Source organism: Nomascus leucogenys, chromosome 18 (genome assembly GCF_006542625.1).
Source record: "Nomascus leucogenys isolate Asia chromosome 18, Asia_NLE_v1, whole genome shotgun sequence".
Taxonomy (NCBI): domain Eukaryota; kingdom Metazoa; phylum Chordata; class Mammalia; order Primates; family Hylobatidae; genus Nomascus; species Nomascus leucogenys.
In genome coordinates this window covers 40,443,732-40,460,907 of record NC_044398.1, presented here as the reverse complement: position 1 = coordinate 40,460,907, position 17,176 = coordinate 40,443,732, and the positions used below count along the sequence as shown (strand labels likewise).

The 17,176-nt window shown below is 53.7% G+C and overlaps 1 protein-coding gene across 4 annotated transcripts in view; it reads right to left on the bottom strand.

The window, feature by feature from the left end:
- Positions 1-612: 612 nt before the first annotated feature.
- RET (ret proto-oncogene) overlaps positions 613-17,176 on the bottom strand; it is a 53,536-nt gene continuing 36,972 nt past the window's right edge. For 2 of the 4 annotated variants that reach the window (XM_003271158.1, XM_030798525.1), the window contains 10 exons: positions 16,438-16,694; positions 14,434-14,581; positions 12,687-12,794; positions 11,427-11,641; positions 10,940-11,062; positions 8,955-9,025; positions 7,158-7,295; positions 5,980-6,079; positions 4,248-4,395; positions 613-2,858 (listed from right to left, as the gene is read on the bottom strand). In XM_003271158.1, coding sequence (XP_003271206.1) covers positions 2,701-2,858; positions 4,248-4,395; positions 5,980-6,079; positions 7,158-7,295; positions 8,955-9,025; positions 10,940-11,062; positions 11,427-11,641; positions 12,687-12,794; positions 14,434-14,581; positions 16,438-16,694 — 1,466 coding nt within the window. In that variant the 3' untranslated portion in view covers positions 613-2,700. The remainder of the gene's footprint in view (positions 2,859-4,247; positions 4,396-5,979; positions 6,080-7,157; positions 7,296-8,954; positions 9,026-10,939; positions 11,063-11,426; positions 11,642-12,686; positions 12,795-14,433; positions 14,582-16,437; positions 16,695-17,176) is intronic. The other 2 variants (XR_004026753.1, XM_030798524.1) reach the window with 2 other exon arrangements.

Genomic DNA, 17,176 nt, shown 5'->3' with positions numbered 1-17,176 from the left:
CACGTGTATACGTGTGACACAGGCCCCTGGCATCTGACACAATGCAATCGCAGATGAGACTGATGTTGACAACAACTCCCGTTTGCCCACTGACCCACCAGCTCCAAGCCCGGCATGAGAAGCCCAGAGAATTCCTCGGGGTAGACATAAACAGAAGCAGTGAGTGTGTCAGGCTTCATGGTGGTTCAGGACAGCATTTTCCCTCACACTTCTAATGGCTTTCCTCAGGACTCGGCATTTTATATTCTGTCTCCCACAGCTCTAAGGCCAACTTCAAAAGATCAGCAACAAGCAAATTACTAGAGAACTGTGAAGACCTAAACTTGACACTGGCTGCTGCTTTGTTCTAGGGATGGACACCTTTAAGGAAGGGATTCCTTGAACAGTGGAGTTAGCTGAGTTTTTCAGTTTCTATCAATGTGTCTATTCACATGCAAATGTACCAGATAAACCAGCGATGTCACCGTAGCCCCTAGTCCTCGACCACTATTGATGCCTCAGTGGTTATCGTGATAGAATTCTTTGTGATGTTTTAAATATTGTTTGGAAACTACAAAATCAGAAATCTGTTCTTTCCAACTAGAATGTTAAAAAGAAAAAAAAGTTTACACATTTTATGATACATGATTTTATTTACACAACTGATTTTCTTAGTCACCTTGATTACAAAAAAAGGAACACGGTCTGGTTTAATGACCTTTCATAAATAGATTTTACAAATTTTAATAACTGACAGATTACTACTTAATACTCAGTAATACTTAATACTTAGTAACTTCTGCATATACGTGTATGAAAATTCCAATAGAGCTAATAAGGATGGGGACTTTTATAACTCAGGAATAGACAATTAGGTTATTGGTCAAGGATAAATTGGTCAAGGATAAATTCCCCATCACTGGGTCAGCTGTTTAGACCTGGAATTCTTACCCTCCTGAGAACAAACCTGTTGCAGCAATTCACACTTACTGTGTAGGCATTTTTAATAATTTGAGAGAGTTTATTCTTATTTCTGCATTTAGTAAGACTATCATTAAGCATATCTGAAAACCAAAAGTTTACCATGTCTATAAATATTTGTAAAAGAACTTATCACAGTGTATCTGAAAAACAGCTCAAATTAGAGCCAGGTTACGTGTCCAATAAGCATTTTTCAAACTCTCCCTCTGGGTGTGTGCACACACACCATAAGGCTCTATTACACACGCATCCAAGCCTTGGCCTCACAAAATGCCATAATTTTGCTGTTTTTGCGAAATGCCTATATAAAATACAGTATTTGAATGAGACTATTTTAAGTCCTATCAGTGCTTTAAGTCTGAAGAGCAGGCAGTGTTTTGGTAATCCGACTCTTTTCTGCGAAGTTACAGTGCTGACAACACAGCCAGAAGAGCTGCTGAGACTTCCCAAAAGCTGCCCCCACAAGACTGGAGGAGCGTTGTGCATCTGTGACCACAAACAAGCAATGAAGAATGACAAGAAGCTTATGAGTCATGGTCAGAATCTAAGAAACAGAAACGTCTTGTAGCAGCGTTAAATTACAAATACAGGAAGAGCTGATCCATGGGCCTTTCACACAGGCTCTATAAGAGCCAAACACTATCTTTTTCATATCAGAATTGTAATCAGAGGTGTAGCAGTCCTTGGTCATTGTCATTGCTACTTCTAACACAGCTAGCTAGCCTGTCCCTTTGATAAGATTCAAATTAATCAAATTTGATAAGATTCAAATTAAAGTGAGTACAAGCCCTACCTGCTCCTAACAGGTAAGATGAGCCACTGCTTTCGCCTCTACTTGGCTGTGGGGTGTGCTGCAGGCTGGTGGCAGGTGGGATTCACAGCAGCAAAGCCTCTGCTGTCAGCATTTCTGGGACTCCAACAGCCCCCTTTCTTCATACTGTTCTCATCAGGGGTAGTGGTTGCTCAGTACCGAACACATGAGGAAGATGTGGTGGGCCCGGGGGACAAATGTGTCTTGTGACCCCTCTTCCCTGATACCACCATCCACATAGTAAAGATGGCATCGAATCTCTCCATTGTGCTAAATCTAGGAATCATCTTAATCATGATGAAAACCAAATGTCTTCCTAAGGAAAGGTTGCATGATTTAAAAAAATCATTCTCAAGATCTCGAATACTGAGCCCAGGCCCATCCTCGGGTCCCCTCTTCCCCTCCAGCCCTGGAGGGGCATTGACACTACCCCCAGGATCCCCCCAGGCTCTCATTCTGAATAAGGACAGGTCATCTGGGCCAGTGTTTTTCCTACTGCCTTTTTTGTGTGTGTGCTTCATGTTTAAATTTTTTTGCCTTGTTTGGCCGCAACTAGAAAAATCCAACAGTTCAGGTCCAGTTTCATACACCAGGTAGTAAGTGGTGGATCCACATGTGTGAACACAGAATGTTGGCGGTCACTGATGGACACAGACCAACACTGGGTGCTGCTGGGCACTGAAGAGAAAGGAATGCTTAACCACTAAGACTCAGAGCTCTTACCCGGTGTGGCATGTCTGCTAGGAGGGAAAATCACCGGCTATCAGAAGTAAAACCACCTTGGAAGTTAAACTACCAAAAACAAGTCTGCCACCTGGGAACTGAACATGGCTCGGCCAATGTGACGTTCACAAAGAAAGGGCCGGTAGACTTTCCATTCTCAGCATGTTTCTTCCCCTTGTGAGTCCATTACCTTTTACAAAGAAATGTTAACTATCAAACGTGTCCATTAATTTTGCCGCTGAGGGTGAAAGCATCCAGTTAGCATATACACTATCATTTGCATATCTTGGAAACCCAGTGTTAGTGCCATCAGCTCTCGTGAGTGGTACAGGACTCTCTCCAGGCCAGTTCGGGTCTGACATGCCTAAAAATGAAAACAGATCATTTGTTCTGCACTGAAGAACCAAAACTTCAAGTGCAGACAGTAAGGCCTTGGCAAAACTCCCTTTGATGTTCAAACCAAACTCGTAGTTTCTATGCCAATTATATTAATGGTTTTGTGCTCCAGGTTTCCAAAAACACTGTTATAGTTAGGGGAAATATCATGTGCTCTCTTGGTAAATGTAACTTAACAGACACTACCAATTTTGACTTTTATGAGCTTGAGACTCTCAAATCTGATGTATATTTGTCAAACTGCTTAACTCTTTTTCTAAGGCAGTGTAGGGCAACAGCACACTGCTGCACTCAATGGCTTACTGCAGCAGGAACGTTCTACAAAACATTCTCTAACATAAAGGAGGCACTCGTCTGTTGTCTGAGCCTACAACGGAGAAGAGGACCTTCCAAATCGAGGGCGCACGCGGGCCAGCCTCATAGCATCGTCAGCACAAATGGAGTGTGGCACTAGACACAAAGCCAGTGAGGAGTCAGTGAGTCAGGAGGCATGCAAAAGGAACCGTCTCAGCTTGAAAAAATGCTTGAAACTCCAAGATTTCAAACAATCAATGATGAAGTTAGGAAACAGAAAAAAATTTCAAGTATTTAATCGAAGACAAAAGAAGGAGTTTTGGCAAGAACCATATTTACTGTCCATTGCAAGACCACAGCACCACAGACTATGTTCTTTCAAAAAGCAACTGTTCCAGCTTTAGCACTGACTTCGTAAGTGACAACCGTCCTGAAGGTGGGTAAGGCAAAGGATGTGAAAACAGCAGTGGGGGTGCGTCCTCCCAGGGCCGGCCAGCTCCTGCAACCTTGCTGCCCCTGATGGAGGACATGCGGCTGGGAATGGGGCTGAGGCTTGGCCAGTGGCTGATCGCCAGTCCCAGGTGGCCTCTGGGAGGCACTCGCCCGCCCAGGAGGGGTCTGGGGGAACCTGGCTGTGCTCCCAGTGCAGGCTGAGTGGTGCTGGCGGCTCCTTTCTCAACTGAATACCTCCCCAGATTTGTAAATTTATCCACTTAGTTAAAGTAGAAGTACTATGACTTGATTCCCACCCCAGAAATGCCTTATTCAGCCTGTTCTTGGTCTCACCTGAGAGTTCCGCCCTGATCTGTTTTTTCCTCTACCATCCTAAGTCGCTGGGCAGTGTGGTAATTACACTTATTTTCACATCCTTTTAGAAAAACATAGTTGCAAAAATGCCTAAATGTAAACTGGATGCAAAGTCAGACATTTACAAATAAAAAGGTTCAGAGCAGACTTTGGTTTTGTTCGGACCAGAAACATTTTTAAAAAGCATCACAGAGAGGAAGGATAGTGCAGAGGGGACAGCGGTGCTAGAATCTAGTAAATGCATGGGAAATTCTACCATAGAGTTTGTTTTCAATCCATGTGGAAGGGAGGGCTCGAGGGAGGGGGGCATTATTACAGTCCACCAGCGGTGTCTCCTCCTCTGAGAGGCCGTCATCATAAAGCAGGGAGTCAGACGGCGTGGACGCCGCAAGGTCCAAGTAGTCCTGGAAGAAAGAGATGGCCGGTCACTCCAAGCCATGCGCCACGACTAGACACAACTCAGGCCCCCCGCCACCCCCAGGGCAGAGGCTCTGGCTGTGTCTCCACCTGGCACCAATCTCCTGGCCTCTCCAAGAGACCAGGGCCAGGCTGCGCTGATTCCCAGGACTCCTGGCTTGCCTGGTCCTGCCCTGAGGTCCCCATCGCTCCCCTGGGTGTTGTCTATTCTGTCTCTTCCCCTGGAAAGTCACCTCCCTGGGGACAGAAATGTGCTCCCTCAGCGTCTTATCTCCAGGGCCTGGAGGGCAGCCCTGGGGGACACCTCATCCAGCTGCCCCTGGCCCAACCTGGAGACGGGCAGCAGGGAACCAGCCTGCTGACAAACCCTTGGGCTCTGGGGGAGCCCACTGCAGCCACATGCCAGGACGCAGCCCCAGCCTGCAGGATGTTTTCCAGCTTTCCCCAAGGACCCCTGCCATCTAGAATGTCATGTCAGGGCTGAGTTCTGAAATCTGACAGCACTGTCAGGGTGCACAGGACCCTGCTACAGGCACAGGCTCCCCAGCACGAGGGGCCACTGGCATCTGCTCCTTTCAATGCCTAGCTTGAATGTGCAGAGGGGCCCAGGGTTTTCCTGGCTGTTTCTCAGCACTGTTCTAGGAAGGCCAGCACCAGTGATCACTTCTGTTTTGAACAACCCTGCATTCTCAGGACTTGGAGTTTTCATCCAAGCGAGACAGTGATGTGAAGTTCTCCTACGGGGTCCTAGGTCCTGCATCCCACTATCCAAGTCTGAAGAAGTGACAGCTCAGTAAATATGCCAATGTTAAGACAAGGCCTGTGTGTAAACCCCGTGAGGGCAGGGCTGTGCTGGTCTTGTTTCTTTGCATTCCTGGCCTCTGAGACACAGTATGGGTCCTATCAGCTGCCTGATGAATACTGGTTGAAAATGTATAGACCTCACAAACTGTACTTCCAGGCACACAGGCTGACTCTGGCCACCCCCCAATATGGTTTGTTTGGCCTACGTTCGGCTCTGGGAAATTTAAGTGAATTGTTAACAATAAAAACTGGGAGACAACATAAACCTCGTAAAATTCAGAAGACCTGGCCCATTCCTGGCTCCTTTTTCTGCAGGCCACAGGTACTCCAGCAAGGAACCCTTTGGAGGGGGCTGGCTGTTTGCCACAGTCTTCACTGCTCCTTACTCACTGCCCTCCCTGAGCCGGACTCCCCTCTGGGCATCTGAATTTTGGGCACTTGCTTTAACTCAACTTTCTCATTTTCCATTATGGAAAACTATTTTTTTGGCTTTGGAATATTTTCCTCCCATGCCTGTCTGTAGAGAGCTCTTCCTAAATGTCAAGAATCTTGGTTTCTTCATGACTTGAAAAGAAGCCCAGGCGGCCTGGCCTGAGAAGGGTTCAATCTGCTGTCTGCACACAGGGGAGAGCATGACTGTCTCTCTCTGCACAATTCCACTGTGGCCCTGCACTGGGAACTCTGAGGGCTAAAACTACTGCCCTGGGGTGAGACTGGAGTCTCCCCATGCCACTTTCAGCTTGTGGGAATTGACCCCAGGCACTCACTCTGCTCTTAACCATCATCTTCTCCAGGTCTTTGCTGATGTCCGCAAACACCGGCCTTTTGTCTGGCTCCTGCTTCCAGCATTGCAGCATCAGGCGGTACCTGGTGGGAAGAGCAGACAGGCCAATATGATCCAAGCAGGGCCAGGTCTCAGAAGGACAGCCCAACACAGCCACCGCACCCTGCCCTGCATCCTGGGCCCAGTGTGCTCTGTCTCCAACTCCAAAGCTATTTCTTCATTGCTGACATCTCTGAGCCTCGTGGGACTGGGGCATGGCCTGTCTGCAGGATCCCAGCCCGTGGGCCACTGTGCTCAGGTCTCCCAGAGCTGTGGTCCAGAATCCTACAGGCTTCCCTTCCCTCCAAGGGAGATTCATTTTTACTTCCCTTGCAAAGACACTGGTAAACAGCTCACTGGATACTATGCCTGCTCTGGCAGCTGAGAAGTGCCAGTCCTTAAAACTCTCAAGAAGGATGAATTGATTGAGGGCTTTTAGGTGTGGAGACAGACAAACAAGAACCTTTGGCAATCACACGTCTGTCCTGCACTGTCCTTGCTTGCCTGGGTGCCCAGGCAGACCACAGCACTCCAGCTGGCCACCAGCTGGGGGCCCAGGGAGGCGGTACCTGGCTTCTTGGCCCAGCATGACCCCTCCACGCCCCAGCAGTGTGCACACTCTGTGGAATGCATGTACCATGCATCTCTGCCTCTGGGCAGCCCTTTCTCATCTGTTCTCAGCCTGGTTTCTAAGACCATCTCCCCCGAGAGTGTAAAGGCTTCAACCTCTCATGTTGCAGCCCAGGCTACCCCTGCCTGGCTCTGCACCTCCACTCAGACACCCCTTAACATGTGCCCCCTGGGCCATCTGGAATTACCAGCTCCTCCCCAAGTGTCCTGCTGGGACAGCTCTCAGCCCTCGAGCTTGTATTGCACCAGTCTCTGCTCTCGCTCATTTTTATAAGACCCTCTAGGAAGCCCACCAGCCCTCAGTGGGGTAGGACCCCCAGCATCTACTGCCACACCCAAGGATGGCTCTCTTAGAGAGAGCATCTGCCCTGCCCACTCCCCATCCCCTACTTCTCCTGGTTTCTCCTGGGGCTGCTCTGGATGGGGAGGGAATGCACACAGGTGTACCCTCCCTTCCCAAGTGAGGCTGGGCCAAAGCCGGTCCCTGCTCACATCTCCTCGCTGCAGTTGTCTGGCCTCTCCATCCGGTGGCCGGTCTTCAGAAGGTTGAAGAGCCGCTCAGGAGGAATCCCAGGATAGGGGTTTCCCCCTAGGGTCACAATCTCCCACAGCAGGACACCAAAAGACCATCTGCAGAGAGCGAGAGGACCAGCGAGTGGCTCCATCTGGCCCTCACAGCGCCCTCCGGGGGGCCCAGATATCCACCCCCACCACCAAGCACCTGCTGACCCTGTCGGCTCCAAGCACAGATGCTCACAGATGTCAGCCTGGGTCTGGCTGCTCAGATGGATGTAGCATGAAGGTGGGGAAGGGCTGCCTGCCTGCCTGGCCCCTACTCCATGAAGCTGAAGTCCCTGCCCAAGCCACTCCCATCAGAGCAGCCACACCCACGAGGGACACATGAAGCTTAAGATGAATTCATGACTAATGAATTAATGAGACATTAATTAATTAATGTCATGAATTAATCTTAATCATTCTTAAGATTCTCACACTTAAAGGGGTGAGAATGCAGACCACCAGACTCAGAGTGCCTTGTATAGTTCTTTTACCATTTCTATGTGCTTGGAAAGTTTCATAAAATCTTAGAAGGAAAAAAAGCTATAGGAAAACATTTTAACTGTGAAGGAAACTTGCTTTGCAATGGGAACAAAATCATATCACAAAACAGCATCGCATGAGCCCAGTTAGGGCAATAAAAAGTATACATGTGCACATCACAGAGCACACCAGAGGGCAGCCAGAGGTCACTGGGCAGTGTGGTCCAGTGACATTCAGTCTCTTCTTTATGCTTTTCTCTGCCTTTTCCAACTAGCCTACAGTCAGCTTATGTAATCGGAAAGCTGTTGTCCAATTGCTTATTCACAGCCCACAGTATTTAAGATGCACATGTTGGCCAGGTGTGGTGGCTCACGCCTGTAATCCCAGCACTTTGGGAGGCTGAGGTAGGCGGATCATTTGAGGTCAGGATTCAAGACCAGTGTGACCAACATGGTGAAACCCTGTCCCTACTAAAAAACACAAAAAAATGAGCCAGGTGAGGTGGCACGTGCCTGTAATCCCAGCTACTCAGGAGGCTGAGGCACAGGAATCGCTTGAACCCAGGAGGTAGAGGTTGCAGTGAGCAAGGATTGCACCACTGCACTCCAACCTGGGTGACAGAGTGAGACCCTATCCCCTCCCCCCTCAAAAAAAGAGATGCACATCACACCTCTGCTGACTGTAGAACACTTTAGAGGCAAGAATCCTGTGTTTTAAAAGTGATCAGCTCTTGTCGTTGGACCTGGACGAATGAGATTTTGGCTTCCACCTTTGAGCAGTTTGGGGCACACAAATCTATAAACTCACACAAGGCCATCTTCAGGTGGAGTCCCCAAGCTCCATTTGTGGGTGGGGGCAAGTCACTGGGTGCTCTGCCTGAGCCCAAAGCCCTACTCAGGACCACAGGAGGGTAACTGCTGGGCTGGGCCTGTGAGTCACCAAGGGACCCAGAGGGAAGCATGGGGCTGGCAAGGGCGGGGGAGGCTGGGTTACTGGCCACCTGCTCTGCTCTCATGCTCCACCGGAGCTTTCAGAACTGCAGCCCGGCCTGTCCCAGCCATTTTCCTCATGAATACATCATGAAGGCCCCTCAGTGAGGGGGTCATTGCGGAGGGCTGGCACTGCAGACAGGTGCTCAGGGCCAGTGCAATTCCCTGGCCAAGCTGCATGGACGGGCGTCGTGGCCCCACTACACGTATAAGGGTGTTTCTGTAACCCCCACCCCAAGAGAGCAACACCCACACTTACACATCACTTTGGGTGGTGTAGATATGATCAAAAAGGGACTCAATTGCCATCCATTTAACTGGAATCCGACCCTAAAGAGGGGATGGAAGAAAGACATTGAAGTTACTCTAACTCTCTAAGAAGGAGGGGTGAAGGAGAAGGCCAGGCCCTATCCCTGAGCTTTCAGTAACCAGAGGAGTGCTGTAGACACTCCTGGGCACAGAGCTGGCCACACACAGCTTTGAAGGGGCTGGAGCTCCAGCCTGAACCTCCTGGGGATTGCTGAGATGCTGGCGAGAGTCAGTTGCCCGCCCACAGCCACACAGGGCCAGCTTGTCACATGCCACAGGCCTGCTGGTGGTGCAGAGCAGTGCTTCCCTATGCATGGGCCTGGAACTCCCCCAGAAAGATCTCTCCTGGGGTTCTGAGGGCCAATGTGTTTGGGAAACCAACATCTAGCGTTTTCATGTTGGGCACTTTGCCAGCAGCTACCACACTGAAGGAGCCTTGAGGGAAGGGATTTGTCTGTGTGCCTTGGGGGAGGCTGTTTTTTCTCTCTTATTGTATTGCAGGGTGCTTTTAGTATCTCTGAATGAGTGCCCCCAGCCCCCTACATCCCTCATCAGTGCTGGGGTCTGACCTAACAAATCCTTTCCAGGGTGGCTTGAGAAACAGCTTCTCCACAGACAAGCCTGAAGGTGCAAGTCCAGTTTTAAAATGTGTGCCTTGGGTTGTAACACAACATTACTGTCACTTCTTTTACTTAAACACATTAGGGATTTATGTCCTTAGTGCAGTGTGGCTGTCTTGGCAGCAGTGTGTGACAGTGCAGCCTGCACGCCTTGTATAGGAATGCCTTCAGCTTCTCTCCCTGGAGGACCAGTGCATCAACAGGAAGGCTCTGTCCACACCCTCCACAGGGCAGGGGCCAGCCCCTACCACTTCCCCCACAGCAGTTCTGAGATCTGCTGTCACAAGGGAAACCCCAGAAGAAACAGAACAGCTCACAACCCCTGGCAACACAAATGGCTTCTCCAGACCCCTCAGAGCAAAGCTGAATCATAGAAGTTGCCTTTTGTGTTTTTTCTTTCTCCTTCTTCTTCCTCTTCCTCTTCTTCTTCTTCTTCTTCTTCTTCTTCTTCTTCTTCTTCTTCTTCTTCTTCTTCTTCTTCTTCTTCTTCTTCTCCTTCTCCTTCTCCTTCTCCTTCTCCTTCTCCTTCTCCTTCTCCTTCTCCTTCTCCTTCTCCTTCCTCTTCCTCTTCTTCTTCTTCTTCTTTTTTGAGCAGAGTCTGCTCTGAACGTCTGGGCAGCATGGCTTTTGAGCAGCCCCCCCTGAACTTGCCCTGCCTGGGCTGCCACTGGGAGGCTGCAGGAGAGGGGCTGACATGGGCAGAAAAACTAAGAGGGCCAAGGCAGTTGTCCCGGGACTAGGACCATGGTAGGGAACCAGGTGTCCCCAAGGGTGCCCACTACCTGTTTCATAGACTTGGACAAAGCTGGGCTGCGTTGCTGGATCCTGTCCAGGGGGTTCCTATGCCTCTAAACTCACCCAGCCCAGTGTCCAAGGCCCCTGTGCAGGAGAAGCCTCACTTGTAAAGCAGTTCATTCCTTTTTGCAAAGAAGGATGATCCTGCTAATTTCATCCCACCCTTGTCTGAGAAAAGAGCTAAGGTCACATCAGAACGGTGATCTTTATTCTGCAGAAGAGGACTGTTAGTTCCGCAGCATGAGGTGGCCTCTGAAAAGTGCGGCAAGGGCCTCGGGTCAGTGTGCTGCAGGGGAGGGGTGCCCTGGAGGCCCTGGAGGAGAAGGACACGGCAGAGGCTCAGCGGAGTTCTAATTGGGTCCTTGGGGACCCAGGGTCAGAAAGATTTGGGGTGAGGGCTATAAAAAGCTTAGAGCTCCACTAATGTTCGGTATCTTTCCTAGGCGTCCCAAGGGCACTGCCTGCCCTGTGGTGCACCTGGGATCCCTGGGAGCCCCGTCTCATCCCCGGGACTGGGCACCTTGCTCCTCTTCACGTAGGAATCCTCTTCATAAACATCTCGGGACAAGCCGAAATCCGAAATCTTCATCTTCCGCCCCTCAGCTACCAGGATGTTTCTGGCTGCCAAGTCCCGATGAACGAGCTGCGAGGAAAAATAGCACGAGTCCTCAGGCCATGGCCAGGCAGCAGCGGTCACTGGCTCAGCCTGGTGTGACCAGCGGAGGGGTGGTGTGTGGCCCGGATAGCAGCCTGGTGAGACCTGGGCTGGGGGTGTGGCATGGCAGGGGCATGGTGAGCCATGGTGTGGCAAGCCATGGCAGGGGTGTGGTGGGCTAGAGTGTGGCATGGTGGGGGCGTGGCAGGCCAGGGTGTGGGTGGCAGAAGCGTGGTGGGCTAGAGTGTGGCATGGTGGGGGCGTGGCAGGCCAGCATGTGGGCGGCAGGGGCGTGGTGGGTCAGGTTGTGGCCTGGCCGGGGCTGGCTGGGTGCAGAGCCATACGCACGCACCTTCATCTCGGCCAGATACTGCATCCCCCGTGAGATCTGCCAGGCAAATGAGATGAGGTCGCCCATGGTGAGGGCCCGCTCATCTGGGTCGTCCAGGGAGCTGGAGTTGCGGCTGCCTCCGCTGCCCAGGTAGCCAGGCCCCACTTTGCGGCTTTCGCGTAGGAAGCCCCGCAGGGAGCCGTATTTGGCGTACTCCACGATGAGGAGGAGCGGGCCTGGGGGCAGAGAGAAGGGGCCCTGGGCGCGCGGGTCAGGCAGCTCCGGTCTTCCAGGAACCAGGGTGGGAGGCCGCAGGGTCCCCAGGCCCGGCCACCCAATGAGTAAGGGGGCGGACACAGCCCTGCCTCAGGCAGCACCGCTGCAGCTCTGTGGAGAGCGGAGACCTCGAAGTCTCAGCTCTCTCTTGAACCACTTGCTCTCTGCCTCCTGCTGCTCATGTGGGCGCCTCCTTCTCGAGGTGCCTGAGGCAGGCGACACTGCCCTGGGAGGCACCCCTCCCTGATGCTAGGACTCCATGCCTTTTTGCCTCCTGGGTCGTGCCCCAGTGTAGGCTAGGGGTGCTGATGGAGGCAGAGGCCTGCGCAGATGCAAGGGTTCCTGCCTGGCGCTAGGCTCTGCATGCAGCCTGCTCCCTGTTCCCGCCTGTCCGGCCCCAGGCCCAGCCTCCAACTCTACTGGTGCCGACCAGAGTGCCTGCTGCGTGCTCCCGGTGTTTCCCTATTCCTCTCGCACACACCCGCACACGCATGCTGGGAAGCCCCTGAGCAGTGCGGTGGTTTGTAAAACCAACAAACCAGGCTGGTCTCCTGGGTCTTTATCTGAGAAATGGTGACAATGCTCCTGCCATGCAGGGCGGGGCTGGGGTCACCTGAGGTCACAGCACACCTAGTGCCCTGTGGTACCCAGGGTACCCTAGTACCCGGGATGCACTGTCCATCCCTAGAGCTCCCTGCCCCGTGGGCCCAGCCACGAACTGGGTGAGGACACATGGCAATGTCATACCAGAGACCTCTGAGTAGCCCTGTGGGCCCAGGGAGTGCCGCTAGCATGGGGCCCCTCTGATGGAAAGTGACCACTCAAGCCCGTGGACTCAGCTAGACACAAGCTCCAGGCTGGGGCCTGAGCCAGGCTTCCAGAAAGAGGGAGAACAGGAAACAGGGCAGGAGCAGTCGGGAAAGGGAGAAAGAGGGAGAACAGGGCTGTATGGAGCCCCCAGCCTGGGTGCAGTGGTTGCCCACCTCACCCTGCAGCTGGCCTTACCATCCTGGCTGCAGGCCCCATACAATTTGATGACGTGTGGGTGGTTGACCTGCTTCAGGAGGTTGAACTCTGACAGCAGGTCTCGCAGCTCACTCGGGGAGGCGTTCTCTGAAATGCAGCACAGAGCAGGTTGCAAACGATCCCTCCTGGAAGCCCCTTCCATGACCATACCGGGTCAGGATGGACCCGCATCACCTTGCCCAAGTTCAGACAGAGAGGCCTGCAAAGACGATGCTGCTTAAGGCTTCTCCCAGCCTTTGGGGTCAGTGGACAGGGGCCTCATCTGCCCTGAGGAAGAAGCGCCCTGAGGAGCCAGCATCCACACATGCTGGATCTTTCCTCAGAGTGTCCCAGAGCTTGGCCTGTGTATGTGGCATTATGTTCCTGTAGTCGTTGTCTTTAGAAGACAGTGGTCCACAGAGATTCCCCGCATTAATGCTTCTGGAAAGGTGAGGGGTACCCACACACCCACTTGTGGGGAGAGGCCCTGGAGAAGGTGGAGAGCTATGAAAGAGGTCCACACACCGCGACCAGGCTCCCCATTTCCTGCTCCCATCTGAGATGGCCAGCCTGGAGCCCAGGCATCTCCCGTGCTGCTGATCTATCCATCACACACACGTCAGCAGCTCACACTCCGTTAGTTACCAAGAAGACCCCCATTAGCACCTGAGATAAAACAGTGTTACCAGTGCACTGCACACCTGACATTCTGGCTTATTCTTAATGAACAGAATGACTCCCCAGAGAGTCTAACTGTAGAGGCATGATGGAAAGAGAACGAGGCACCACAGGGATCACCTGCCCAGCACACACGTCCCGATGGTGGCCAGAGCTGTGCTGGAATGCCCAGCAGGTGCCTGGGCCTGAAGGTATTCCAAGAGTCAGAACACGTGGCTAAGCCATCCCTCCCAGGTCAGCTGTCCCACTGCCCGGCTGTGCCGTGCCACCTCCTCTGCCCTGAAGGGTTGTCTGGAAGGGAGAGGACAGTTGGGAGTTGGGGCCCCAGGACCCCTTGGACCAGGTGTGGGCAGCCTGGGGCTGTGCATGGCTGCAATGGAAATCCAAGGGTCTCCCTGTGCCCCTGGAGAGTCCGGGGTTTTACTGGCTTGGAGGTGAACCCAGTCTGAGGGGCTGGGTAGGCATCTGGAAGCACCCTGTGCTGTGCAGCCCCCGACTACTGCAAATAATTGTTGTGTACACCAACCACTCTCCCTCACCACCATTCAGCCTGGCTGTCCACAGACCTGGGGCCTGGCCACAGAAGAGGGGGCCACTCAGTGCAGTCGCATGCCTGTGTGGGTACGTGCATGTGCCCATTGAGAGCCAAACTTGTGGCATGACTGGGCATGCAGGTGAGACAGGCCCATGGGGGTCTCTTGAGATTGAGGGCCAGTCCCTACTGGTGGTCTCTTCACCAGGACCCCAGGAGACACTGGGCTGAGAGGAATAAATGGGGCAGACTGGAGTGAAGACAGCTGTCAGCTCAAAATCAAAGGGCTTTTTAAAGTTTAAAGCTTAGATCTTCAGTGGCACTGGCACAGCAGCACCTCTAGAGCCTTCCAGGGAGAGCAAAGTCCTCGTTCTGCTTCTCTAGGCCCAAGTGGCCCATGGTAGGGGTCCCCCAACTGCAGCCGCTCTAGATCAGCAATGGGGGCTCTTCAGGGTCCCATGCTGGTCAGGAGGGGCCTCACCCACTCCCCGCCCTGGAGACTCCCTCAGGGGCACTGTGCCTGTGCCTGGCAGGTACCTTTCAGCATCTTCACGGCCACCGTGGTGTACCCTGCTCTGCCTTTCAGACGGAAGGCCGTTGCCTTGACCACTTTTCCAAATTCGCCTTCTCCTAGAGTTTTTCCAAGAACCAAGTTCTTCCGAGGGAATTCCCACTTTGGATCCTCCTATGTTGGAAATGAGGGAAGGGGGAGAAGAGGGGAGAAAAGTGAGAGGATGACAGGGGAGGAAGAAGGCAAGACCCTTAAAGGAGGCCCCATGGACAAGTTCCAATGTGCAGAGAACCAGCTGTCATCTGAGCCAGTGCCAATGCTGCCTGTCTCTGCCCAGGGCAGGACCCCACAGCCAGGCCCCTGAGAGCTGCTACATGACAGGTGTGGTCACAGCATGGCTTGGACTCAGTAATCCGACCCTCTCTGGTTCCTGCTCTACTGTCTCCCCTGACCCCTGCCCCAGGACTAAATGAGCACCAGGCCCAGACTAGGACCTCCGGCTACAGTGGAAGTGTCCAGGGGAACTTCTCTACATAGCCACCCCTGCAAAGAAAGGCGCCACCATGTTCCGCCTCAAAGTGTGGAAGCACTGCTCCTCCAGGGCTGCCATGGGCCCCCACGCACCCGCTCACCCTGCCTGCTGGCACCACCACCCTGCCCTCCCGCCAAAGTTCTATCCACACATTGGGCCCACTTGGGACTGCTCTGGATGCCTTCCCAGACCCCCACCCTGGCCCCCAGTACTTGAACTCTGACCAGGGAGGCCAAAGCCTGCCACAATCCAGGAACCCTCCCCTGATGTGCCAGCTCTGGGCATCCATCACCCCAGGTCTCCTGCTCCTGGGCTGTCCTGGTCTGGCCCCACGTTCCCTGGGAACCCACAGTCAAGGTCAGTGTTGACATTGCCATGGCTTCCCTGCGCTGTCACCCCCACAGCTGGCACTGGAAACCCGTTTACCACACTCCAGAGACTGCAGTAACCACATGAGGGCAACATCAACCTGATCCTCTCAAATATTGAGGTTGAGTCACGGGTCCAAGACCTGGTGCTGATGAGTGTGACTCTGGAGCTGACTGGGGTTAGGGTGGTGGTCTCTGCCAGCAGCAGCCCAGGCCAGTGTGGCCTCCCTGGGCAGCCTCACACAAACCTGCTGGGCTTATGAAGGACTCTCGTGGCTCATCCTAGAGCCCTGCCATGAGGCTAAGCTGCAGGCAGGCCAGGATGGGGACCACCAACTAGGAAAGCTGGTGGGGAAGCAGCAGTGGCCACATCTGGGAAGGCCTCCTTGGCCCACACCCTTACCGAGGGCTGGGTGTTGCCTGAATGGAGGCTCCAGAGATGAGGCCTCAGGCTGAGCTGCACTGTGGGATGTGGCCCCTCCCAGGAATCCCAGGCCACCTCCCAGCCTGAGATGGGAAGTGCCAGGGCCCTGTGGCCACTGGGTGCTTAGCTTCCTCCCTGGAGGCTCCTGCCGAGGAGCTATTCACGCCACCATAAGCTGCGTGGCTCACCGTTCACTCACACCCTTGGCTCTGAGCCTCTGTTCCTCCCAGAACTGGGCTTAGCTTCCAGCGCCCTGGACAGTGCTAGTAGGGACACTGAAGGGGCAGGCCACCACCAGAAGAGGGCAGAGGCACCACACAGCAGGCCTGGCCGGGACAAGGAGGCTCCAGGATACTCGGTACAGTCTGGAGGCTCTGAGTAGCACATGCAGACCTGCAGGTCAGGCTCCCCAGAGAGGCACCCCCCTCTGACTTCAGTGCCCCTCCATCCACACTGCTGCTCCCCTGCCCGATGCTGCGACCCTGACCACTGCCTCTCACCTGGATGGGAACAGCACCTCATCATAGTCCCACCCCACAGACTGTCCCCACACAGCGCCCTACGGAAATGGGGGCAGAACACGGGCCTCGTCTGCCCAGCATTGGCAGCTCCTCACGGGATGGCCTCCATCTCCCCAGCTGGCCTCCCTCCCTGGAAGGCAGCTGGGGAGGGCAGGGGATCTTCCCTGCCCCGCGGGGACCCTCACCGGGATCTTGAAGGCATCCACGGAGACCTGGTTCTCCATGGAGTCGAGCGAGGGCCGGCGGGCGCCGGAAGAGGAGTAGCTGACCGGGAAGGCCTGGGCGGGCCTCCGGAAGGTCATCTCAGCTGAGGGGATGGGTGGCTTGTGGGCAAACTTGTGGTAGCGGTGGATGCAGAAGGCAGATAGCAGCACCGAGACGATGAAGGAGAAGAGGACGGCGGCCGCGATCACCGTGCGGCACAGCTCGTCGCACAGTGGATCTGTGGGTGGGGGCGATGTGAGGCTCGGCACCGCCAGAGGCTCGGCACCACTGGGTACAGGCTGCGCATGCTCTGCCTCATGGCTCTCTAGCCCGCCGTGTCCGCGCCAGCGGGGAAGTGGCCGTGGAGGTGTGGGAAGGCCTGAGAACACCCCATCAGGCATGGGTACTGCCATTTACTGCCCCCTACTAGAACACTATTGCCCTCTTACAGATGGAGACAGAGGCTCAGAGAAGCTGAGCAGCCTGCCAAGGTCACACAGCAGAGGCTATGCTCACCACACCAGCTGGCACTGGAGGGCTGGCAGGGGAGGTCAAAATTTTCCTCTGTTCCAAATGTCTTTGGCATTTTCTTTATGAAAATGCTAAGCGGCTGGGGACGTAGGGCTATATAACACCGGAAAACTCAATGACAGAAACGTGTCCCTGTGCTCAGGCAGAACAGCACCCCTGAGTGTAGTCAGTGTGGCTGTGCCACCCACC